At 36.2% G+C, this 27,000-nt stretch overlaps 4 protein-coding genes across 4 annotated transcripts; 2 read left to right on the top strand and 2 right to left on the bottom strand.

The window, feature by feature from the left end:
- Window positions 1-8,415: 8,415 nt before the first annotated feature.
- On the bottom strand, window positions 8,416-11,594 carry SBP1 (S-ribonuclease binding protein 1). The gene is made up of 5 exons (XM_008222019.3): window positions 11,551-11,594; window positions 11,367-11,461; window positions 11,169-11,269; window positions 10,544-10,860; window positions 8,416-9,143 (listed from the first exon to the last, which is right to left on the bottom strand). Exons 2-5 carry the CDS (start codon window positions 11,438-11,440, stop codon window positions 8,616-8,618), a joined length of 1,020 nt encoding a protein of 339 aa, XP_008220241.2. The 5' UTR covers window positions 11,441-11,461; window positions 11,551-11,594; the 3' UTR covers window positions 8,416-8,615.
- Window positions 11,595-12,302: 708 nt separating this feature from the next.
- On the bottom strand, window positions 12,303-14,017 carry LOC103320347 (uncharacterized). Its single transcript, XM_008222018.2, has 3 exons — window positions 13,310-14,017; window positions 13,035-13,220; window positions 12,303-12,942 (listed from the first exon to the last, which is right to left on the bottom strand). The coding sequence occupies exons 1-3, from the start codon at window positions 13,793-13,795 to the stop codon at window positions 12,661-12,663; spliced, it is 954 nt and encodes a 317-aa protein (XP_008220240.1). The 5' UTR covers window positions 13,796-14,017; the 3' UTR covers window positions 12,303-12,660.
- Window positions 14,018-18,419: 4,402 nt separating this feature from the next.
- RID3 (Transducin/WD40 repeat-like superfamily protein) lies at window positions 18,420-21,790 on the top strand. The gene is made up of 8 exons (XM_089044937.1): window positions 18,420-18,767; window positions 18,860-18,973; window positions 19,085-19,218; window positions 19,326-19,473; window positions 19,880-20,079; window positions 20,405-20,532; window positions 20,890-21,119; window positions 21,314-21,790. The coding sequence occupies exons 1-8, from the start codon at window positions 18,567-18,569 to the stop codon at window positions 21,485-21,487; spliced, it is 1,329 nt and encodes a 442-aa protein (XP_088901063.1). The 5' UTR covers window positions 18,420-18,566; the 3' UTR covers window positions 21,488-21,790.
- Window positions 21,791-25,164: 3,374 nt separating this feature from the next.
- Window positions 25,165-26,198, top strand: LOC103320441 (uncharacterized). The gene has a single exon (XM_008222124.3). It carries the CDS (start codon window positions 25,268-25,270, stop codon window positions 26,030-26,032), a length of 765 nt encoding a protein of 254 aa, XP_008220346.2. The 5' UTR covers window positions 25,165-25,267; the 3' UTR covers window positions 26,033-26,198.
- The last annotated feature ends 802 nt before the right edge of the window (window positions 26,199-27,000 follow it).

The raw sequence follows: 27,000 nt of genomic DNA, 5'->3' as shown, positions 1-27,000 counted from the left end.
CTCTCTCTCTCCCTCCCTGTGCCAGCCAGCTGCTTTCGTAGTTTGGCTCTTGCTCACTCTCGGCTCGGCTTCTCTGCTGACGTGTCCAGGTGATCCATTGAATTATTGACCCTAAAAGTTTCCATGAATCAACAACTGAAAAGAAAAATAAAATTAATATTTACAGCTTTTCCTCCCTCTATCTCTTTTGTAATGCCCCAAGAAATATTCTTTCTTTTTACACACACTACTCTCTCTCTCTCTTTCTCTCTCTCTCTCTGCACAGACTCTGTGAAAAGGAGTAGGATGGAGGAGGCAAGGCAAAACATATGTTTAATTTTCATCCCATTGAGAATCAAACAATAATGACCTCTGCCACACAACCAAAGTGATTCACTTTTCATTTTCAAAAAAAGAAAAGAAAAAAAAAAGCGCTTATAAATTGATGTGATCTAGATTCTAAAGCCATGTTTTATTTTTTGAATTTTTGAAGTGTGACAATTTAATGTGGGAATTTTGAAGAAGCTAGCTAGATTGCATGAAATTCAATGTAATAATGAAGTGGGCACTAGCAGGAAAAAAAAACACAGAGGTAAAGGATATGGGATTTATTTTGTGATAAGTGAAAGCCTGACTGCAAGGAAGTAGAGGGGTAGGGAGGGAGGGAGTAGGGACACAATCAGATGTTCCAGGGTGCAAAGTGAAAACAATAGGAAAATGATGGCTAATTATTTCACAAAGATACTCAACTGATTATTTTCATTATGGCCTATCATTCTCATTATTGGAAAAACAAAGTTAAACTCATCAAACTGTCCCAACTTCACTTCCCCAACCCCCCTATAATTTCTCACTTTTTACAGTTTTCTCGGCGCTCCCCTCATTTGAAATCGGTGCAAATTTATATTCATCACCATATCATTAATCCTTTTTTTACTTTCAAGATTTTTTTAAAATTTTTAAAACTTAAATTATACAAGTAATATTAAAGGAGGGAGAAAATGGAGAAATACATACTTCTATGTGAAAGCATTACTTTCCAATAACCTCCCTTTCGTTTTCTTTTCTTTTCTTTTCTTTTTAATACAAGCAATATTGAAGGAGGGGGAAATCAAACCTAAAACCTCGAGTGCATAAATAAATACTTTTAACCACTTTAACTAAAAGCCCCTTACATTTGTTTTTAGTTTTGTGGTAATCTCTATTTTGGGCTAGAATGGGCAAGTACCTATGAAAAAAAAAAAAAATCAGTTTTATTAACAAAATATCAAGTATATAAAAAGGCAAATAGACTGGATAGAGAAGGAAAACATCCCTAACGAATATGTAGGTATTAGAAATTAATATTTGCATGTGACACTGGCACACTGCAGAAGTTTATATAATTAAACAAAAAAAAAGGGGGGGAAATTAATATATATAGAAAATAGCATGAAGAAGCAGTGTCCGGCTTCAAGTCCCGATATTCAATAAAAATGGGAAAATTTTAATGGTTTTTTCTCCCTAGCATGAGAAGAAGAACACATCTTCTACTACGTTCTTGGTCCTGCCCTTCTCTTCTCTTCTCTCTCCCAGCTCGGCCCACACATACATCTTAAACCCTGCACTCTTCTGTGAAGACAGCAGAGATCTCTGCACCGTTTCAGCGGCTGACATGGAGAGACAGAAGCAGCTAGCTAGTCCTTTTTATTTTGAAGGGCTTCTGCTTCTGTAGGTGTAACCGCTCTCGTGATTCTTGTTTTGTTTTTTCCTTTGCATAACATATAATTATTACCACCACCCTTTTCCCTTGTTCATGTTACATGCACATTTTTGGGAATTTACCGCATGTGTGTACACATTACCCATCTCTAGCCTCTAGTTTTGCTCCCACCAACCGACCATCAACCCCAACGTACACATTTGATTAATCTCCTACTCATTTTTTCTTTTTTTTTTAAAAATAATTTTTTTTATACAATTGATCTGAACACATGATGTCGTGTGAATGGATAATTGCTCTTAACAACTCGAACTATAAGCCCTTGCAAATTACCCATGCCTAATTAAACTCAATGTGCAAGAAATCATGGGCATGCATGCATGCAGAATCGGCCTAATCCATTAACAAACGTAATTATGTGACCATGATGAAGCGTATAGATTGTTTGTTGATTGAGTAATTAATCAAGCGTGGTAGCAAGGTGAAGTAAAATTAATTATGAAGCAATTTTACCCTTTGTTTGAACAATATAAGACATATATGAGATGAGTTGAGAGGATTGAGAAGGGATGGGTCCACAGAGAGTATGGAAATCTAGAAAAACAAAGGCTGATTTCTTTCACAAGTTGTCAGCAATTCTGGACATGAATCCTTATACGAGCCCACCACCACCATCACTACCAAAATCACACCCACAACCATCCTCTCCTAAACTACAACTCATACCCCCCCAATCTCTCTCTCTCTCTCTCTCTCTCTAGATAGCAATGTGCTGAAGAGCAAGAAGATTCTATTCTAATTTCTAAAACGCTGTGAAAGTGAAACCAAACCCCACCTCCTCTCACATGACCACCGCCGATACCAAACAAAAGAAGAAACTATATAAATTAATTAGTAGGTTAAAAAACACACAGCTTTTTTAATTTTATTAATGAGAGTCTAATTATGATATTTTTATCCAAATACGAGAATTCCAATGCGAGACAACTTAAAACACAGAGCGAATACGGATAAAAACCCACCATATTTAAAATGCCTAAGTGAGTGATTGATACTCATGGGTTCCCTACCCATATACTTTTAACTATTATATTCTTCTTAGAAAACCCTTTCTCCTTCTTTCTAAACTGAAAAACTCAAAGAAAAAGAATCAAAATCTGTATTCTTTTCTATACGACGACAAGCCTACAAGGTTCTTTCTTCTGTCTCTTCTCAATCTCGCACTCTCTTTTGTCTTTCTTTCTGACCCCTTCCCTCCTCCTCTACCTCAATTAACCTTATTTTTTATTATTATATATATAATATGGTTTGTATTGTATGGCATGGATTTGAATTGGGGTCAAAGTAAAAGTGCTCTAGGGTTCGAATCTGCAGGTGCTTGGGGGGCTAGACAGAAACAAAATCAAAGGTCACGAGGGGATTTATATACCACGAGGAAATGGGCATGCCATTTTTCTGAGATCATTAAAGATCAGACAAGATACCCGTTTGTCGTTGGTTCTAGCATGTCCTCATGTTAATTATATGTTTTTTTTTTCTTTTTTGGTTCAATTGACCTTTCTATCCTTAATTCTGGGCTGCTTCTACTTCTAGATCACACATCCTTCTCTTCAGTCACACGGTGCAACCTTCTTCCATAAATGCATGCAGAAAAATGAGGCATGTCTTATTTGTGAATAGTTATTATAGTCCATGAATATATTAATGAAATAATTTACTGCTGAGACTGAGGGATGTGAAATTTGACAAGTGTTAAAACTCATTTTGCTTTAAGGAGGAGCTCCTCCTCAATTTTAAGGAACTAAACTTTTTTTACGAGTAAAATGTCTCGATTGACATTAATTAAGGATGAATAATCCTAGTGATAAAGCAGCAATCAATAGCCCTTATCCTCTTTATATAGTTTCCCTAAAGCTTGTTATCACTTTAGGTGGTACTGACTTTGTGTAAAGGAATTTCATTGTCAAATGAATTCGGTTTGATTTGTTCATGTCCCTAAAATTAATCGCTTAGAACTTCGCACTAAACGATTTCGAATTACCTTAATAAAAATTAGGTTTTGATCCCCAATCTTTGTGCATGAGAAAGTCATATCTATTGGACCCAAATGAAATAATTGAATAGAAGAAGTACTAGTTCTATATGTGTGTATGTCTCTCTCTCTCTCTATATATATACACACACAGACGGATGAAAGGTTAAAAGAATAGTTTAGAGCAATAATTTAGATTTAGTTTCCATGCAAAAGGTTCAATTCTTGAAAAAAGACGTTAAAAAGCAGCTCTACCCAAAGGTTTAAAAAAATGTATAGACTTGCATGGCCTCCATTTTCTTTTTCAACGAATAAAAAAGTTAATTTTAACTCACTTTAGAATTACATTAAAAGGAGAGAAGAACAAGAGTTGTCTTTCATCCACTATCTTTCTCCCTTTCCTTTCCTTTTTTTCTTATCTCTTTTTTCCTTTCCCCTCTTTTCTTTTTTTCTTTCTTTGTTAAAGACGTTCATTCATCTTCTACGTTAAAAAGAGATCCTTCTATAAACGTGTGAGAGGGACTTTATTCAAATAGTCATACATAAATAAGAGTATTTGATAGTATATTCTAAACACACACACACATATATATACACTCTACAAACTCTTGCACATCAAGGTGTTCTTTTAATTTTTTATACAAACCATACTCTAAACATATCTGAATTCTATGGACATGAAGATTCGAACTTGGGTGTAAGGAGACGATGAATTAATCAACTGGCATAATAACTAGCATTTGTTCTTGCTTAGCAAGTTAAAGACAATATAAACATTGATGATGGTGATGTTTCTACATGCATGATATGATATTTGGAGCCTAAGATTCCACTAATAACATACTTTTGAATCGGTGCCATATTATCAACCATGGCCGACCTCGCATGTCTTATAAAGATGGGACCCCAATTAAATAAGTTATAGTACAATCTAATCTATGTATGACCTAAACATGATTAGCCAAAAAAGTATGAGTCACCGAATGTCAAAAAAGAAAGACATATACCACATCATAATATGCACAGAAGAAAAGGGAATGTTAGAATGGTTGGTTTTTTTGTGTGATTTGCAAGTTAGAATAGAATAGAAAGAAAGAAAGAAAGAATTACAAGTAGAGGGGAACATAAAGGCTGTTGGATCACATGCACATCACATTCCTTTTTCATCTTCTCTTCTCTTCTTTTTATACTGTGGTGGCTCATGAACGTTCCTTCATAAAGAAAAGGTCTTTGAAAATTTTGGGCCCCGCAGGGCTCTCAAGGCTGCTGCTGCAAATTACGAATTAATTTTGCTTAAATATATACTTCCTCAATCCAAGGGATTCCCATGAGATGATGAATTAAGCTCATGTGGGGCCCTCCATCATCCTCACCATCATTTCATGCATATACAATAACAAGACCCACTCTCTCTCTCTCTCTCTCTCTCTCTCTCTCTCAGAGTCTCACGTCCATTTACTTACACAAAGCAAAGTGCTTAAAGTGGCATTTTTTCTGCTTCTGATGCCAGCCAATAATGCATCATATAAAAATGGTAAGCCCCCCCACCCCCTTCTCATCATCGAAATCCGGTGAAATTTAATTATTTATATTCAAAATAGCCATATCCATATCCATATCGTAATCGATCATATGGATTCCTCATTGATCGATTGATTATTATGAAGCCATCACAAATTGATCATTGCTTGGCATTTGCATGTGCTAATTTTGTTTCATACAATTTTCTTTTACTTTCTTTTAATTACTACATATATATATTTCCATAATCATACAAATATTATTGCCAACTAATTATCCACTAAGGAAACCCTTTTTTGGCTGCTCAATCATGTCATCAGACATAAAGTTTCTAAACGATCTGATACACAAATCATATTATATCGTGACATAATATATATGTTACACCTAACTTATTGTCATATTATGTCCAATGGTCACCCTCATTTATAACATAAAATTGGAAAGATTAGCTTAGTTTTCTTTGTCGTTAATATTACAACCTTTCTTTGTGGTATGGAGATCTTCCCGATATCATTCAAGATGTTTTGCTAACAGATAGTACTGTATAATTCGAAAAAGAAAAAAAGGAAGATAAGGCAAGGCATGCACAAAATGTGGTTATATTGATTGATTCACCATGCAAATCACACGCCTCAAGTTCAACGCATTGAAGAAGATAAATTAATGTTGATGAGCACTAGAGGTTCTAAGTAGGATCTGAAGAGCTTATGGACAGGGACGTGAAGTTAAGGTGGGTTTCTTCTATTTCTAGGACCACCAACATGTATATTATAAGCTACTGTTTGCCAAAAGTTGAAACCAACATTGGAACAACCTATGTCCATGTGACACACTCAAATTTGGCTTTTATTTGCAGAGAAGGGTGAAATTGTCTCACGTCCCTCCAAACACCATGGGATACGTACAAATATATGAGACAATCTCCTAATGCTTGTGGAACTTTGAACTGTAAAGTGTTCTATTTGGATGACTGATCGAATTGGACGTTGTCTTTTTTTTTTTTTCCTTCTTTCTTTTTCTAAAAAACAAAAAAATATTGAACAACTTTTCTTTCTTTTGGGGGTCTTGGCGGGGGCCATGCATGCACTCATATATTATTTGAAATTATATAGCATTCAACAATTTGGAGGAGAAGAAGAAGAAGAAGAAGAAGAAGTGTTTCTTACGCAGGAGATATGCGAACCTCTTTTTCCCTTGTGCAATTATCTGTCTCATTGGCATTGGGTGTATCGTATCTAGATAACGTTTGATTTAGACGGACCACAATGATCTAATAATGAAACTCAATTGTTAAACCTACTACTTTCTTCATAATTATTACCTTGTTTGAATTCTTTGCTGAAAACAAATTCCAACTCCAAATTTATAAAATCTCACACACCCAAATACAATGGCAAAAAAGGAAAGAAAAAAAAAAGAAGAAGAAAAAAGAAGGATATTATGTATTGAAGATATATATGGCGATCAGAAAAGCTCATGGATTCACTTTAGAATGAAATGGGATCGATGGAATAACTTTTGACTGTGAGAGAATATAAAGCTGGAGCCCCAAATATACTTTCACTAACATACGAACGTCTGGTGAAAAGAAGGCAAAGAGATACAAAGTGGAATGAAGCCATGAAAAGGCTGGGCAAAGTCCCCACAATAGAAACAAGAAATAAAAGAAAGTGAACCAAAATAAAATCCACAGCTTTATAGGGAATAAGGAGGAGGAGGGGTTGGAATGATTGAACTGATCAGGTAAAGTTTCAATCTTGATACTCTTCCTCAATTCAATAAATAAATAAATATGGAAATTAATTCATATGTAATAAACCCATCTAGGCTAATTCATTCATTCATTCACGGACTTTTAGGAAATTAAAAGAGAGAGAGAAAGAGAGAGAGAGGTCATGTTGATGTAGTTAATTAGGGAGAAAGAAAAAAAAGGCAAAAAAAAAAGTGCATGAGCTTGAGTATGACAGGACTTATAGTTCGGCTGGGGTTTGCGGTGGTGGAAGTGGAGGTGGAAATAATAATGATAATAGAAATAATAATAGCAATAATAATGGAGTTGCTAGTTGCAATTTGGTAGAGAGAGAGAGAGAGAGAGAGAGAGAGAGAGAGAGAGATAATAGTTTTACAATCATGGGGGAAGCATATTCACTTTCCTCTTTGTCATCACTTTCTAAGGCATGATTAGAAAAAAGTTGATCAATCTTCTCCCTCCCTCCACCAAAAGCAACTTCAATTTCCCTCCCTTCACTTTTCTCTAACACCAACCCAAAACTATTACCTTCCTCCCCAAGATTGATACCATATTATAATATTCGGGTGGAAAATTGTATTCATTGAATTTAAAGGTAAATTATTAGATCATGGGCTACTTTTCTTAGGCTAACTGGCTTGGCTCAGCTACTTTTCTTAATCTCCTTGTGGGTTGCGTATCATAGAAATCCAGCTACAAGGTTTCTTGGCCCTGTTTGGAGGGCTGGAAAGAAAAGAAATTAACAAGAAAATGGGCCAGACGTTATCATGTCCCATTGCAGGCCAGTTCAGTTGCTTTAATAGGCCCATGAACATGCTCTCCTCTAGCTCTTAACGGGTCGCCGTGTCAAACCAGTTCATACAACATTTTTTCAGTTCTCACCCACAAATGCGTTTAGCAGGTGGAGTATACAAGAGAGGTGTTAGAGCCTTGCACGTTACATACTGTATTGTTCAGCAAACATAGCTAATTGCTTGTACAAGAAAGCAACATAACAATTATCTCAACTCTCAAGTCATTGTGTCACAAGCAATAATTGACCAATCAAATGCAGCTACGTAATACAATCCTGCTCATACGGTTCATGAATCATGAATGGTTCACTTCACAGTTGGCTAACCACTCTCCAACTTTTCGAGTTCCTAAATTTGACACCCCATACAAGTTATTGCACCAAAGAAGACACAAATCAAATTACGTAACAATCTCAGACTCAAATCAAATCATATATAGAAATGGCATGTCGCCAATTTACATTATGAAGAAAACTAGTATGCTTTAAACATCAGCAGCTACAGAATATCTAAGATTTAGGTTCAAAGGAGCCCTTTTGGGAGGTTCAAAAGGAAGGTTCAATTGATTGATGTTCGTTCAGTAAGTCGAAACAAAGTATTTCAGAATTCATATAGAAATAAACATATATAAGAGTATAAGAATATTTAGAATCATGCTACTATTCACAAAACGGCTAATGCCAATGCAGCTCTTTGCTCTTAAGCCCCATTTTTGGATGGCCAAATAATGGCAGTCTTGTGCTCAAGCGAGCAATCATCAGATGACAACAACAATGCATATGACTTAAGACATATGACTTCGACATGAAAATAAGAACTTTGACGCATAATGCGTTACAAATATACCTCCATGCCGATAAACTTAGAGGACTGACACAGAGGACAAAGGCTAAGCTTACTTTCACAATCTTTACACAGGCAAAGATGCTTACAAGGTAATAGAAGCATGCAGACTTCATTGACTCTGCAGGCCTTGCAAGTCATCATCTCTTTCACGTCATTGTTCTCCTTGCAAAACATATCAAAATTGAGGGTACGGCCATTGCAGCAAGAAGCTGTATCATCTACCTCACTGTCACCACATCCTTCTTTACTATCTCTACTTTGAGCATATACATGCTGAAGACTGAACCTTAGAGATGATATCATGTTTTCGTTGCGCCTGGCTAGTTGTTGCCAAGCACCTGCTTCAACAGTCAACTGTTCCATTCGTTCTTCAAGCTCCATATTCTTCTTGTTAATGCTCTCCACTTCTGCTTCTTTCTCTCGCAGCTTCTGAAGGACTTTTTCTTCTACAACCGAGAGAGTCTGAAGTTGGGTAGCTTGGACCTTCTCCAGGATATTTTGCCGCAATCGGTCACCCTATAAATAGGAAAAAAGATATTTAAATTTAGTTCAGAAGAATTATAAAAATGTTGTCGTTCCTAGTAAGTAAACACGTGCACATGAAAAGCAACCACCAGAAAGCAATGGTGACCCACAGCAAGCCAAAAGTGAAAGGGCCAACACAGAAATCCCAGAGAGATTCCTTAAGGAAAAAAGAAGTTGCAAGATTTACTAGAATAAGAAAACTACATCTTTATCCATTTCAATAACTTATTTCTTGCCAAAACAACAGCTGTCAACCCTCAAGCATCGAGAAGTAAAAAAGAAACATACATCCAAACTCTCTGGGAGTATCTCCTACACAAGCAACATAAATATAGCATAACGTAGTTCCCAAACCATCCTAAAAGATGGCATCGAAGTGAGACAGACAAAACCCCCCACAAGGAATCTAACAAGCAAAAGAGGACTTAACGATGAACATACAGAACTAAACTTTCCTTCACACCATCACATCTTCTACGTCCATAAGCACCATTGGCAACAAATCATCTTTGAAGGACTCACCAGTATAAATAGACATTAACCACAAGGATCCTCCATCAAAATGGAATACTTGCAATATTAGACAAATATCAGGTTTTTGCAAAATCTAGCTCAGTTTAATTAATTCAGCCTCCCATTGTTAAATTAATGATTCCAATTTATTCAATACAGTTCACAGTTGGATTGTATCTACATCGGTGCAAAGGAAGAATCAAAATTGTCAAACTACGGTTGGGCAAAGATATTTATTATTAAAAGATCTGCCATAAATTTAGTAACACATGGCAGATCTTTTGGTTATATATATCGTGACGAACATCATACTCCAAATGGACACAAACATTATCCGTGATGTTCAACCGTCAAATGTATTTGATAAGTTGGATAATCTTTTGAGTAGCATCTTGAATTGAATTACATGACACAGACTCTAATCATAATGACCTTAAATGTAAAAAGACATTCCATAACTGCAGATTAGATTATTATGCTACACCTATATGCTTTGGGTTTTGAACACTGTTGAAATATTACTTAGCCAATAGGATTTAGATTAAACTTAACAACGTATCACACCATACATATCATTAATTGAAAATCAATCCATGCTTTTAAAGAATGAAATCATTCGAAACGAAATCCGTGAAACTGCGATAAAAACTTTAGATGTTCAAACCAACACATAACCCAACAAACATGACATGATCAGGCAAACAATGACACAATCCCACTATAAACATATATGAAACTGGGAGACCAGTTATGAGCAGATTTAGTAAACCATGCTCTTATAAACACTAAATAGTAAATCCTTTTGCAACCATGTAAATCAGTTCCTACAATATATTCAACAAAGCACCAAGATAAGGTCTTTGCAAAAGAAACCAGACCTGAGCCTTGAGGAACCTATCAATCTCAGCATCCTGTCGTTGTAGCTCATGATCCAGGTCATCCCCGATGAGTGACAGCAATGCCGAGTCCCCGGTAGAAGCCATTCTAGTATTGTCAAGGGACAAACCCAAGCCCGTGGAGACTGATCTCGGTTGCAGTAACTCAACAGACGATATCTGTGAGTTGTTCTCCAAGAAATCCTGTTCCTTGAGTTTTTTCCTTTTGGATTCGAAGCCATATTGCCATTGCAAATCAGCTCCATTATCACTGCCGTCTGTTGCAGCGACTGGACCGGGTGCAAACCCTACTACATGAACTAAAAAAATTCCGCTAATTTTAGGTAATGTTGCACAAGCTGAAGGTTAAAGAAAAGATATAAGGCCCTTGCTAAGACAATTAGGGAAAGATAAGAAAAATAAAGCCTTAATTAATTAAAGTCTCGCGCTTTCTGCAGTTTAGTTCCTAAAAGATGATAAATTTAGCTCAAATTCGCAGCAAGAAGATCACTTTTTCAATGAATTTTCAATTTCTGAGCTATAGTTTGTTACAAATTCTCGGCAGCCAAACGGAGAATATAATAAAAAGAAAAAAAGAAAAAAGAAAAGAGGAGGAAAGAGAAATTACAGGGTGGAACATAAGGGGGATGCTGCGAGTGATCTTGTAAAGTGCTGGGGTCGTAATAGGCCATCGCCGGCGTCATATGACCGTCGATTGTGTACAAATTTCTACAACAAAAATGTGAAGAAAAAAAAAAGAAGCTTAAAAAAAAAAGAAATGAAAAAATTATTATTAGAGGAATTTGAAGAAGAAGAAGAAAATTACCTGAAAGACTTAGAAGATTGTTGTTGTTGTTGGGGTTGGTAGTGCTGTTGAAAGTGGTGTTGAGGAAGAGCCATAACTCATGAAGCTGAGAGAGTCTGAGACACGCACAAATTTCAGAATTAAATTGATCCTCCTGAGGCAGAGAGAGAGAGAGAGAGAGAGAGAAGGGGAGGGAGGGGGTTACTTGTGTCATATGCACAACTGGCGAGCTGGCCGTGGGAAGATTCCATCTTTAATTTTTATCGCTTGTCCTCATTAATATTTTTATTATTTATCATCAATTTGCAATTCGTGGGCAACTTCGTAAATTTAGCACATTTTACCAGCGAGGGGAAGGACCTTTCGCGGTAGTTGACTTGACTCCTACATTAGTTGGACCTCTGTACCGGGCTGGCGGTCCAATATGGGCGACTCATTCATGGGCCTGATAATCGTTTTCCAGCCCGGTCCATGTTTTGCACCCACAAAAGGTATAAAACTTAGTTCTATTCTATAAATTATCATTATTTTTTAATGAAATTTGATTTAGTGAGACGGGATTGTAGCTCAAGTGATTAAGAATAGTTATCCATGCACTTGAGGTTATGTATTCGAATCCCCTTCCCCCAATGTCGGTGTGATAGTAAAAAATCAAAATTTTCTCTTGGGAATGGGCATGGACAATGTCTATTGCAATGACTAGTTTCATCATGGATTTTATCCCATTTTTGACTTAATTTGTCAAACACATGATTTCATAAATAAATGTGGTAGATCAGTATTCAGCGGATAGAAAATGCTGGCCAGTTTTCGGTGCCAAAATTCGGCATACCATCATCACCACATGGTGGAGATGCTTTTGAAACCCTTTGCACTTGCTATAAATCTTATTATATATTTCATTATATAAAAGTTTAAAACAAAACAATTATCTAATCACAATTACAGAACCACCTAACCCTAATGAATGAGATTTGCATTATTGAGAATAAATATATAATTTCTTACTTTTACAAAAGAAAAAAAAAAGAAAAGAAAAAGAAAAAGAAAAGAAAGATAAATAAACAAGAGACAAGGTAATATGACTACCCAATATCGTAAAAATACAACCTGTAATCAACACTCTCCGGGCACTCGGGCAGCACAAAAGGCCCAAAACCGCGTTTTCTCACTCTCTGCCCGGTATGCCCGTACAACTCTGGAACTTGCCCGCTGAGTTGGCCACTACTTGTTGTTTTCTTTCAGTCTTCAACGAAAAGAAACAAAGAAAGAATAAAAAATTATAATTTATGTGCGCCTCCTCCTTTTCTGTCAATCAACTAGTGGTGCAATTCTTGAGCGAGATTGGAACGTTGAGCTTTTTGGGATCGAAAGTTACAGAACACTGAATTCGCCTGTTGAATTTTGGCTTCACCAGCTTGCCCAACACGTAGGCTCGAGATCGAATCACGAAGTTCAATTGCAGAGGCACTGGCAGCGCCGTCGTCCCTGTTGAGGTGCTCATGCTCGCGCCACTGCCATACAGCGGAATTTTATTGCCGATCACTGACACAGAGATCGATCTCTGGCTCTTTCTCGACTGATAAAACTTTTTAATCTGCAGAACCCAATTGAGATTAACAATGCAATTGATGAAAGTTCAAAACGTTTTTGCTTTTAGCGATGGAAACTGAGAGTCGATGGACTTACAGTTCCAGAGGCTATGGTGATTTGGGAGTAGGATAGATCTAGGGGTTTTGGCGAGACGTGCATTCCGAAGAATGTGCCAGTGTTGCGAAATGTGAACTTCACTGTCGAATTGACTGAGATCATATCAGTGGCCACACCAGTAGCATCCGAGCCAGCTTGAATCTTGAACTGTTCGAACGTAACACTCTGCAATTAAACAAAATTAACGCGAATTAGTAACGATCCAGAAATTCAATTATCGAAATGGAGCTTCAGGACGAGATAATCCAACCAACCTTCATGGTGATCTTGGGTTTCATGGGCTTACTGGCACCCCAGAGAATCAGAGAGAACATAGAGAACAAGAGGAAGAAGCCGAGGACGAAAGCGGGAAAATAGCAGCGGCGAGGAAAGCCCTTGGACCCCTCTTCGCCTTCCAGAAGGCCTTCCTCTTCGATCACGGCCTGCTCCTTCCACGGCTTCTGACCCTTCCGGTGTTGGCGCGACCCGTCGTTGGGGTTGATCTTTCTGGATCCGGGTTTCAGGGACCCGGAGAAGCGGGTGGAGGAGGACTCGCGGGAGTGGCGGCCGACGGAGGAGTGAGAGTGGGGCGGGGAGCCGACGGGGCTGAGCACGGGGGTGGACTGAAACGACGTCGTGGTCTTCTCGCCGTCGTGCGAGTCACGTGAGGGGCTCTGGACGTAGTAGACTGGGCGGCGCGGAGATCTGGTGGGGGACGACGCCGCGAGGCTCGTGACCTCCGAGTCGGTCTTGGCGTGCATTGTGTTTGTTTGGGTCGTCGTCTTCAATTGCCGTGCTGTAATGGAGGGGGGTGCTCTGAAAAAGGAGAGTGTAGATGGGGGTGGTATGATTAGGATTTAAGAACGGGGGGTTTGAGTTAAGGTGGGGAGTTGGAGTAATATTATACCTTACTGAAATGGAGAGGAAGACAAAAGTGCTGATTTTAATTTTTAATTAGTGGGTAAATGTTTGTGCTTGTGTTTGGTGGGTGTGTGTGGGAGAAAAGTTTTGGGTAGACGAAACAGCGAGGAACTTAATTAACTGACAGACATATCACAGTTGGCACCGCGCGCCTATGATGCCAAATTAAATATTAAGTCTATGTTATTATAAATCGATAAATTAAAATAAATATAAATATATGTAATTAATATCTAACCCACATTTACAATGCTCTTAACCAACCCGTCTATCCTTTGTTAAATTGAGAAGTCTTATGTAGTTGGTGTTATTTATGTGAAAGCTTTGTTAAACAGAAAATTAGAATGTAAATGTGGGCTCCATATAAACATGTGAATCCATGTGAAGAAAAACAAGTCCTGGTGCATATATATTTGTTATAATATGATCAAGAGATGTAATGCGTCCGCGGTAGCTAACAAAGGTGATCTAATCCATGCGTTATATTTGTTATTTATTGAGTTATTGTTTGTATGGGAAATTTAATTTAGACTTGAAAAATGTTTCAACGTATAATAAAGGACCATTTGGTTCGCGAATTAAATTTTGTGGAAGTGAACTTCTCATGTTTAATTCAACGAGAAGGGAATGAAGGATGTAATCCTATTTAACAGTTATGTTTAATAGGCCATCTTTAAGACTATCTCCAACTAAGGCCCAATATCCAATTGAGATTTAATCGGGCTTAACATTTAGAAAACCTACACACATAAATATAATAGAAATTTAGTTATATACTCAATTTTAGACATAGTCTTATAAAGAAACCATATACTATTTAAAAACTATAAACATACCCAAAAAAAACCCCAAAATTGACAGTTGTTAATTTTTTTTTTTTAATTTAATAGCTGTTTTTTAGTTTATTTGTGTGTGTTAAATACCTATATTGTCATTGTATTATGGATTTGAGAGAGAAAAATCTGATCTGCCCAGATCTGCTAAAAAAATATATCTGCACAGATCTGCCAAAAACCCAGATCTGCAAAAAAACCAAATCTGCCAAAAAACCCAAATTAGATTTATTTTCTCTTTTCTTATTGGTGCTTTCTCTACAAGATAAGCTTCTATTAAAGCTCAATCTCAGGTCCAACTATATTCTTCATCTTTAATATACAATTTTCAATATTTCACCTTTGATTTCTTATTCTAAATTCATGCTTCTATTGATATTTTTTTTTTCTTCGGATTGTTCAAGACCTCGAACGAACATTGATCAAATGCTCTTAGCTCTACTCCTCTTCGTCATGTTGTCGTCGTCGTTGTTGTCATCATTGTCGTCGTCATTGTTTGATTTGGACTTGAGATTTTTGATCTTTTGCTTCAATTATTTGTTTCTCTTCGGATTTTAGTTGAATTTCAAAATGAATTTTAAGATTTGATGATCGATTTATCTTTTATTACTATTTCAGTTATGAATCTTATTTTTGTTTAACAATGTACTTCTATGACAGAGTATTAACAATGTATTTCTATTACAGAGTATTAATAACGTACTTCTATGACATAATAGTATTAACAATTTGGGCTCAACTTGTTTTGAGTTGGTCTGATTTGTTCTTTTTCATCTTTTCTTTGTTGGACATGTATTAGAAATAGCAACATAACAAGCATTAATCAACATGATAACAAACTAGCAGTGTTATTACCCTAGACTGGAACTTTACAGGGTTAGACATGCATTAGAAATAGGATGTTATAAGAAACTAGCAGTGTTATTATCCTAAACTGGAACATTACATGGGGTAAACATGCATTAGAAATAGGATTTCATAAGAAACTAACAATGTTATCACCCTAAACTGGAACATTACAGGGGGTAGACATGCATTATAAATAGGATTTTATAGGAAACTAGCAGTATTATTACCCTAGACTGGAACATTACAGCAATTAATCAACATAACAGTAAATTAGCAATGTTATTACCCTATTATTACCTTAGACTGGAACATTACAGCTATTAATCAACATGACAGTAAACTAGCAATGTTATTACCTTAGACTAAAACATTATAAAGGTATACATGCATTAGAAATAAAATGTCATAGGAAATTAGAAGTGTTATTACCATAGACTGGAACATTACAGGGGTAGACATACATTAGAAATAGGATGTCATAGGAAAATAGTAGTGTTATTACCGTTGGAATATTACAGTCATTAATCAACATGACAACAAACTAGCAGTGTTATTACCCTAGACCAGAGGCGAAGCCACATTGGGACCAGTGTGGTCACGGACCCCCACTCAAGTTTTTATATATTTTAAAAGTAATATACTGTTATTTATTTCTATATGCATATTATTTCAAATACTTAACGTTTTGATATGTACCCACATGTATTGTGGCGGATCTATTAAGGCACAATGAGGTGCTTCAAATTGCTTCTTTGCTCAGTTGGTGGGGGTACACTCCAACTGTATAGATTACCTTATTTCAATTTTTAGCATTTAAATAAATGTCTTTGTCTTATTACTTTCATTTATTTTTATATTGCTCAATTTACTTAAGTTTACAATGTAAATAAGGAAGTACTCCATATTTGATTCAAATAAAAATACTAGAAAATTAAATTCCCACCAAATCAAAACATGAAAAATCGGTTTTAGTACAAAATATGATTTATGCTAAAAATGATGGTTCATTAAGTTAATATATACTTTATACTAAAATCCCATAAAATCAAGTTTTCTTATTTGATGTGTAAGGTATAAAAGCCGCCAAAAATTATCTTCAGAAAATGATTATTTCGAAAAACCATTTTTCATACTTAGTCAATATTTTTACATAAAACATTTTTTCATGTATGATATGAATGTATGAAGGGACCTAAGGTTTTTTTTTAGTTTGTGAAATTTTGATTTTTTCTTTCTATTGGGTTTAATGGGGGAAAAAAGGTTTAAAGATATTTGCTAAATCGCTACTCTTACAATTTTTCTTGCTTAAAAAATATTTGTCTATCCCTTTGTCGAGGACAATTATGATTGCAACTAATAAACAATATAATTCTTGACATATGTAATATATATATACTATTTTTCGTATGTATTGTGAGTTCGAACTTTTGATTCTTTATAATTTGTAAGAAACCCCCACACACATGAAATCCTGGCTTTGCCATTGCCCTAGACTGGAACATTACAACCATTAATCAACATGACAGTAAAGGTGTGGAATATTACAGTCATTAATCAACATGACACATTAATGAAGCTATGGTTTTCAAGATGTTTTGTTTGTACTTTGTAATTAATTGTTTGGTTTTTTTATAAAATTGGGCTGGGTTTGTTTTGGGCGCGATTTAAATTTTTTGCGTTTGACTTCTTGTTTTAAGTTGATCAATGGCAATTACGTAATTTATAAAAACTTAAACACCAATTTCTTATGTAGTAAATGAGTTTCACGTGTGTTTCTAAAGTGCATTCCATGTGAGGTTTTTTTTAAATAATTTCAACCCCTATTTTGGGTATATTAGTGAAGCTCCCTAAATATAATTGAGAACTAATTATGTCTAATAGGCCATCTTTAAGACTATCTCCAACTACGGCCCAAGATCCAATTGAGATTTAGTCAGGCTTAACATTTAGGAAACCTACAAGGATGCTTTTTCACATGCAAAATCCATTTTATTCAACCCGAAAACAAAACCCCATTTTAAGAAAGTTATAAAAATTGGAACAGTTTCGGGACTTGAAAGATGGTGAACCATGTATAATACATGAGTGAGACGAAGCTAGAGAAAACTATGGTGGAGGCCCGCAACAATACCGAAGTGCAAATTGTTCGTATGACTTGGGTATAAGGGTGAAAGACTAATCGAATCGTCTACTAGTTGGTTCCCTCCTAAGCTTCCCTCAAGATAGCTAGAGTCTGAGAACAAGTTTTATCGGATAAAATTAATGATTAGAGGCATCGAGGGCCCTCGACTGAATCTTAAACTTTAAATCAGTATGATGACGCTACTTCTTTGTTGAGCCGAGCCGAACTATGAAATGGAGATCTACAAATGGGCCATTTTTGGTAAGCATATATTGGAATTAGTTTCATTAAGGAAAAAAAAAAGGAATTAATTTTTTTTTTCTTTCGCTTGGAAATAGGAATTAGTTCATATTGGGACAACAATTAGAAACTTAACGCATGCCAACGACGTCGTTTTTAGAATCTTCCCGGCTTTTGTTTCTGACCATGTGCCAAGTGGTGGAGGTGATGTCATTTTTTAAAATGAATGATGGTATTTTGGGAATTAATTTTTATTTATTAAAGGTTCATATCTGCTTCTTTTGAAAGAACCTAGAGTTTGCTTTTAAAAGCTGTTGTCAAAAGCGCTATCGCTTTTAAAATAATCGGGATATTTTATTTTTACTAAACACCTTAAACTGCTTAACCTTAAAGTGAAACAGATTTTTGGTCAAAAAAAAAATTCCCAATTGGGACCTAAAACCCTAGCAAAATCTCATAGCGTTACGCCATCAAAGTTGTGCGTTTCGGTTAAGCTGTCCGGGATATACCAAAACGCCAGTAGCGATCTCTTTGCCAAAATTCCAATCTAACCCATCGGCATTCTCAATGGATGTGGTGGTGGCTTCGTCGTCGATCGAAGCAGGCATCGGCTGCTGGGACCTGCACACCGGTGCCGAGCAGCTCCGCTACAAGCTCTGCGCCTCTCCGCCTCACGGCCTTGTCTGCGTCGGTCAACGGTTCCTCGCCTCGTCTCAGCTCCGCGAGCCCTCCGCCTCCGGCTCTGTCCACTACTGGTCTTGGTCTAAGGTCCTTCCTTTCTTATGCATCCAAGCTATTCAATGAATTGCCTCTGTTAATAGCTAGCATTGTTGTTAAAACTTTGAAATTTGGATATGCAGCCTCAAGTTGATGTTAAGAGCTTCCCAGCAGAGCAAATCAAGCCGCTCGCTGCTAACAGTGAGGGCACGTATATTGTTGGCGGAGGTTTATCTGGGAATATCTATTTGTGGGAGGTTAATTTTCTTAAGCTTTCTAATTTCTCTTTTTCAGAACAATTTTAGTTCAATTTTGTTTTTGTTTTTTTGCCTTCGAATGCTTATAGGCATCGTTTTTGTCCGTTTTAGGTTGCTAGTGGTAGACTGCTTAAGAAATGGCATGCTCACTACAGAGCTGTCAGTTGCTTGGTATTTTCAGATGATGACTCTCTTCTAATTTCGGGGTCGGAGGATGGAGGCATTAGAGTTTGGTCCCTTTTATTGTAATCACTTCTTATCTTCACCTTTTTATGTACTTATACAATGTCAGTTGTTAATTGTGCACTGAAAATGGCTATATATCTTTTTATTGAATCTTTTTTTTTTCCAGAATATTCGATGATTTTCGAAGGCAACAGCGAAGCCAACTATATGAGCATAATTTTAAAGAGCACACTCTATGTGTAACAGATGTCGTCACAGGATATGGTGGAGGCAATGCCATTATCGTGTCTGCGTCACTGGATCGCACATGTAATGTAGGGCATGCTCTTTAGTAATTTATAACCTGTATTTGGTATACTAATAATGTTTTGTCAAAACAGAATGATTGTATGCTCAACAATGATGGCTAAGGAAATTAAAATGGGGTCTGGGTAACTATAAGAGAATGATTCACGAATTCACCATTCATGTGTGGATTGTTTCTCTTGATACATTGATTTTCTACTTTTTCAAATGCTTAGGATTATTGTGTTGGTTTTTTGTAGTATGTACTTCTTATAAGTCCCACAATATCCTTTTCATGTCTTGTGCATATTATCGTAATGATGCATTCTTCTTCATCCCCCAAAAACAAAAAGTCATGCATTCTTGTAAATACTATATTTGACATTTTTCTCCATCTATTGTGTTTGATTTTGATTTGGATGTACATTTTCTTAGGTTTGGAGTATATCGAAAGAGAAACTCTTGAGAAAGATTGTTTTCCCCACAATAGTTGATGCAATTGCACTGGATCCTGGTGAACATGTCTTCTTTGCCGGTGGTAGAGATGGCAAGATATACGTAGCTGCACTTAATGCTGAAAGCACATCTGACAGCAAGTATGGGTTGCATATCATCAATTGTTTCTCAAATCACAGGTTCCTCTCTTTTCCTATAGTGAACCATTTCATGCACTTACGGATATCCCAATACGTAGTTTTCTTTTATTCCTATGATTTTTCTTCAATTACACGCCTCTTAACTTTTTACTGTGTTATTTTCCTTTTTCAAAGTATGGTATACCTGCCAAATATTGCTACATTTTTTCTAAGAATCCTGCATTCATTCATTCAGTTGTGACAGGCTTTGCATTTCTGGTAATATCAGCGTACTATAAATTAGAGCGAGGAACTTTTTAAAAAATATATTTGTAATGAGCTAACCTCCTTTATCTCACAACTTTATATTTTAATTTTTCAACAGCAATACTGTAACTTGCTTAGTGTACAGTATTTCTGGAAATTGTTTAATTTCTGGATCGGAGGATGGTGTGATTCGAGTTTGGGATGCTAAATCTCATAACATTGTCCGTGTGTTCAAACATGCAAAAGGTAATCTCAATGCTATGCTAATTATTGCTTTCTTGCTTGCATTAGGGTTTTTTTTTTCGGTAAAGCTTGCATTAGCTTTACTATGTTTCATTTTACACGTTTTATTATGACTTTTAAATCACTGTTGTCTGTATTTATGCCATGTCCTAACAATTTGAGTTGCCTAATGAACTATGGCATCACACACCATCTTTGTTTTTAACCCATAGCGAATATGTAGTCTTTTAATTTTTTTTAGCTTGAATATTCTCTCCTAGTACATTTGAAATTTGACTTTCTTAGTTATTTATGTTCAATCTACCAGTTTTTCTTTATTTTTTTAGTATATTTGCATGAAATTTTCACTGTATAATGCAGGTCCAGTGAACAATATTCTAGTCATTAGACAGCAACTTTCTCAGATGAATTTGCAATCTTCCTCCAGAAGGCAGGGTTCATCATTGCCGCCTCCACTGGAAAAGTATCCAATAGTTGAAGACCCAACAGACCTTAAGGCTGTCATTGGTCGCCAGGCTACATGCAGTAATTCTACAGAAGCATTGTACCTCAGGTCTGATGTGATTAATGGCCAAATCAAAGAGCTTCAGGTATTTTATGGCTTCATAAATATTCTTAATACACTTTTTATAGGCATTTCTAAAGTGTGGGGGTGCTTATGCGTGGGTACACGCACCATATTTCTAACAATGTTTCTTAATCATTCAACCACTGGAATTGAATGACATATCTTCATGGATGTCAAACCTTAACTTGAACCTTTTTTTTTTGCCTTCATTTTCAGCAACAAGGTTCTGCCTCAGCCGAAATGGAGATCGAGAGACTCAAGCATGATTATGAAAGATCAATACAAACGGTTCAGCAGTGGAAGAAAATGTACGACAACTTGCATCAGTTCTGTGTAAATGAGCTTTTGGATGGTGATCAAGTAGGAATCCCAAATGGAAATGCCGCCTGAAAATAGGTACCCGATAGCTTCCAATCCGTAATTGGTTACAAGATGCACCACCGTTTGTTCTTGTTTTGTCTTTGTGATCAGTTTCCATATTCTTAAATTTTTGTCTCTCTTTTCCTTTTTCCTCCTTCTTGGTTGACTAAACAAATTATTCTGTGAAAGGTTAGTTAAGAGATGAGATTGCATATCCTTTTGAGTTCTGATTCATATTCCTTGTATCAGTAAGAGAACTGTTAAGTGGTAACTTTTACTTATGAATTGTTGAGTTCTGATTCAAATGAAAGACGAGTATCTCTTTACAGGTAAGGATGCAATCAGTATTCTTATGTATTGTGAAAAAACCCAAACTCATTTGATTTGTGTTTAATGCAAAAAAATAAAAATAAAAAATTAAAAAATCATGATTGATGTCATCTGAAGAAGCCAATAAATTTGAGTGTTGCTATTTCTTACCTCGTCCTATTTCCTCCACACACCTTATCTTCCCATGGACACGGGGACACGGAAACGCAACATGGCAACACAAAATCTCAAAAAACTAGGACATTTACACGGCAATTAAAATAGTAATAAATTCTAATAAAATTCTAATAGTATATACTTATATATATTTTAAAAAAATTCATGCTCAGTATTTTAATGTCATAATACCATAAAAATAAATTCATACTCATTTGAGTTAACTTAGCATTACTCATCTTTCCCTAAACAAAATAAAGAATGATACACATATTCATGATTCATCATAATTCAAATTTCACACAGTTTTCGTATGTCTATCATCTTCAAAATAAGAAAATCAATTTCCCACTTCATAAAATAAGAATCTAGTTTGCATAAATAAATAAATAAATAAATATATAAAAGAAACAAAGTGAATGAATTATCCACTCAAAAAGATGCTTTTCCCACGACCAAATTGCTATCAATGTCCTTAATCAACTAAAAATATCAGCTCAACATATTTAAAAAATATATTGTTTACATTTTAAGCCTACTTTTTAAAAATATTTTAAATATGTCCTCATATTTTCAATAATTATGTTTTGACCCCAGTTGTTATTTTATAATTTTCAAAATGATCCCTGCCGTGTCTTGACTTCAGTTAACTGTGTCTAAAAGTGTCTTGATCGTGTCCAAAACGTGTTTGATTTACAGACCTTAGAAAAGCTAGGCTTAATTTTAATTTTAATTTTAGTGAAAACTGCTTTGAGAAATAAATAAAATAAAATAAGTGGGTTACGTAAGTAGAAGGTTTTTCCCTAAGTTCTTATATGTTATTTTACAAAAAGATAAATTTGTCCTTAAATTTTGAAGATAAAGTAGGTAGAAAAATAGAACATTTGGTGGAAATAACAGTACTCATAAATTTAGAGGGATATTATAACACAAACTCCGATGCGTGCAAAGTCCAATACTTGGTGTTTTTGACAGAAACCAGCCCGTGAGATCACCAAGCGTGTCATGACGCAGAGACCTCCAAAGATGCAAAACCTTGAGCAACAGTAAATTAAGTCTGCTCTGCCTCCGCTGGACCAAAGTCCTTCTCCACCCCCTTTTCCTTCAAAAGACTGAGTGGCCACCATTTTGAAAATGAAGAGACACCAAACTTGGAACCCAAACAAGCGCACAAGATGCTCTTTGACTGTCTGATTTGCCCAATTGGTGCTGCCACAAAACTGCAAAACCATCCAATCTGAAATAATGAAAATTATGAAAATCATGCAGAGAGAGAGAGAGAGAGAGAGAGATGAAATAGGGGACCATTTCTCATTAAATTAATATAATTTTTTATTCATTTATAATATGCAATAAGTTATTTTTCTTCTCCTCACAGTGTCTGCTCGCGATTCCCAATGGAGGAAGGAAGGTAAAGGCTAAAGAAAGTGGGAGAAGCAAAGAAGAATTATTGGGAAAAATATGTCTGTTTGCTTGCTGGGTTTGGTGGTATTATAATATCGCTAGCTAGGTACAAGTATTATAAATGTGGCTGTGGGGAAGAAGATAAGGAACCAGTGATAATGCGAAGTTAAAAATCCCACCCAACAGCAAGATCTCTCTCCTTTAGATCCCCTTCTTTTTATCCAATCCGAACCTCTTCTTACACACAACATGTCTCTTTATTCATGTCTCTTGCCAAAAAAATAACTATTATTATATTCCTATTAATGGCGGTACCAGTTTTCATCATCTCCTACTACCAATTAGTCGTACGTGTTCACGCGTTACTGATCGTAACAAAACCTTTTATTCATTGCTTATGTGCTCACGCGCGACTGACTGTCACTGACCGAGCGAAATACAAGCATTTACATTCCTCTTGATGATCATCCCATGGTAGTAGAGGGTGCATGGTAAGTTCGTTAGCACATGAACCAGGTGGTTGGCATCAGAAAAACCTGATCCGTCTCGAAAAGCGTACCAAGCAATAAGAGAAGAGAAGACGAGTTTTAGGCTGGACCGCACCACACAATAATATTGAGCCTTAATGATATCATATCATTATCATATCGTATCGTATACATGATATGAGCTAAATATTTATCTAGGACTCTCCAATTGGACCATTGGCAGAGGCCAGAGGGCCACAACCACCATCATCAAAACGGCATCGTATTCCACCGCCAGCCAGGAAAGGAAAGGAAAGGAAAGGGAAGGAATGTATCTGTCATTTCTAGGGGTCTGGTGAGATTTCTGACACCTGTCATGTGATTGTGGGGGCTTCAGCCTTCTTAAAAGACAGTGAATTTTATTTATTTTTATATTATAACAAAAAATAAAATAAAAAAATGATTCATGCACCACCAAAAGCACTTATTGTACTAGCGCTTCTTCAAACCGTCCGTGGATCTGAACCCTTCACATTCACTTGTCGATTTTGGTGTATGGAAAACCTGTGAAATGGTGAGAATCACTGAAATTAAAACGACCGACTTCTGCATTTGAGTGCTAGCTTTGGCCCACTTGTTAATTTAAAGGTCCAGATAGAAATGATAGGCAGCATGCTCCAGTGTGATGCTCTTCCAAATCCAGGTAGCAATAATCATACACGAATTTTTTTTAACTTTTTTGTTTTGTTTTAATCTCTACCGAAAGAAGAGATTGTTTCCCAATAAAGAAATGAACCAAAATTCAAGGCAAGAAAAGGAAAAAGATCAACAGCTTTGTCATTATAAAAGATTGACCACAAAATTACAGTTGCAACATATACAATGTTAGTATTTTATATGACCTGTGTTTTGTAAAAGGAATTGAGGGGAGGACTTGGATTGCTGCTCCTGTTTTCGGGTTTAAGGATTTGTATTACAATCACGTGAATAGAGAGATAGAGACAACGAATATGAACTTAATTAGTATAGCTAAAAATTTGAAGTAACAATAACCACACTCTAATTTAACTTCATTTTGTAAGTTCGTAAGGATTATAAAAATATTCAATTTCGCAAGTCCAAGAAACTAAAATTGGAGTGTATTTATAGTGCTCCCATAGGACTGGTGGTCTGCTCCGGATATCACTATTTTATTGAATTGTTTTCTTCCTTCTTCTTTCCAAACCTTTGTGTGCATTACTTCTGATAAAACCCCACTCTTTTATTTTCTTCCCCATCCCTCTGCACCTCCATCAACACTGCTTTCCGTCAGCCTTCAAGCCTACTTCCCCTTCCCTTTCTTCTCTCAAAACTCTTATTAAACTTCTCTGTTCTCGGATTCTTCTACTTCAAAATATATTATAATAAGCTCAAAATATACAAGCTTAAGCTTAACTAGCCTATATTTAGCAATATGGATATTGTCCAGTTAAAATCAGAGGAGCAGATGGAGATGATGATGATGATGCAAATGGACAAAATCTCAGAGCTCTGCGGAGCCTACAACGACGTCTCAGACCTTCCCCCATCTGATCACACTTTCTCTACCATCACCACCACAACAAGTCCCAATAGCATCACTTCTAACACCTCCATGCCCCATTACACCGACCAACAAAACCCACAAAACATCCCCTCGCCAAATTCCCAGTCCTTTCTAAACCTCCCAACAATCCCATCAACCATCTCCTTCTCCAACACCACAAACCTAACTGACCAAACATCCAATTCCTCAAATGGGTTCCTACCATCTTCCCAAAAACGCACCTCCATGGCAGCCATGAGAGAAATGATATTCAGAATTGCAGCCATGCAGCCAATCCACATCGACCCAGAATCCGTGAAGCCACCAAAGAGAAGAAACGTCAAGATTTCTAAGGACCCTCAGAGCGTGGCGGCTCGCCACAGGAGGGAGAGGATCAGCGAGAGAATCAGAATTCTGCAGAGACTTGTGCCTGGCGGGACGAAAATGGACACGGCCTCCATGTTAGACGAGGCCATTCACTATGTCAAATTCTTGAAGTCTCAGTTCAAACGCTGGAGAGAGCCTGCGGCTGATAGGCCTACTGGGATTGGGTTCCCTGTGGCCATGTCTAGCGGGAGCTATGGCCTCCATTCAGTGGCTAAAGCTTACCAGGCTTCTTGCCATGAGAATGTGCAGCATTTTGGAGATGCTTGAATTTGATTTAAATTAGTGTAGTGACTGTTGATTAATTGTTTGATTACGGGGTTGTAAATTAGGAGCATGCATGGCTAATATGATCTTAATTTTAAGCTTAATTAATGTAATCCCATGTTTCTATTGCTATTAATTAAATAATCATCACATGATCCCTTGAAGATTTTTTTTTTTTTTTACTTTTAAAAATATGTACTTGGCATATGGTCCTTTGGGAACATAGGAAAACGTACTATAATGTAATCTTCGTGCGTTGACAGGCCTAGGAAGAAACTATGTATCTTTTGTGTGCCTGCCCAGGAAAAAATATATATCTCAGCTCAGCTGGTTCATAATAAATTAATAACAAGGGAAATAATGTTGATGGAGCTGCGTGTGCAATAAAATGGTTGGGTGGGGACAAAATATTGTTGGCACGCGAAAGTTCAATGCCTTTGCATTTTCGTGGCGACACCTGTTCATACATATATATATATATATATATATATATATATATTCCTAGCAAAATAAAACTATTTTTTTGTATCATCTTAATATATCATATCTCCTATTATATTATTATGCGAATATCTTCCATCAAAGTTATGGAAAGGCGTCAAGACTAATATTAGTACATCCTTATTCCTCAGAGAGGACTAGAGCAAGAATAATACTACTCTTACCACATTTATATACTATATCTCTATATTATCTTATGTGGCAGTTGAGGTTGACAACCACATCAATTAAAATTATTTAATATTTTCTTTTCTTTTATGATTTATTCTAGTATTTATTTTTCTAATTATCTTAATTAAAATACACTTCATTGATTTAATTGATGTAGCATATAATATGAGCATGCCACATCATGTGGTATAAAAATGTGAAATAAAAATGTGGTAAGTGTAGTATTACTCTTAGACTAATATGGATGTTGTTATCTAACTTGGATAATGAAGGAATATTCATAAAAAGTTGATGACTAA

This window comes from Prunus mume, linkage group LG2, assembly GCF_029339155.1.
Source record: "Prunus mume cultivar Tortuosa linkage group LG2, ASM2933915v1, whole genome shotgun sequence".
In the NCBI taxonomy this organism is placed as follows: Eukaryota; Viridiplantae; Streptophyta; class Magnoliopsida; order Rosales; family Rosaceae; genus Prunus; species Prunus mume.
Note: the sequence above shows the minus strand (reverse complement) of the source record. Positions and strands in the feature narration are given on the sequence as shown.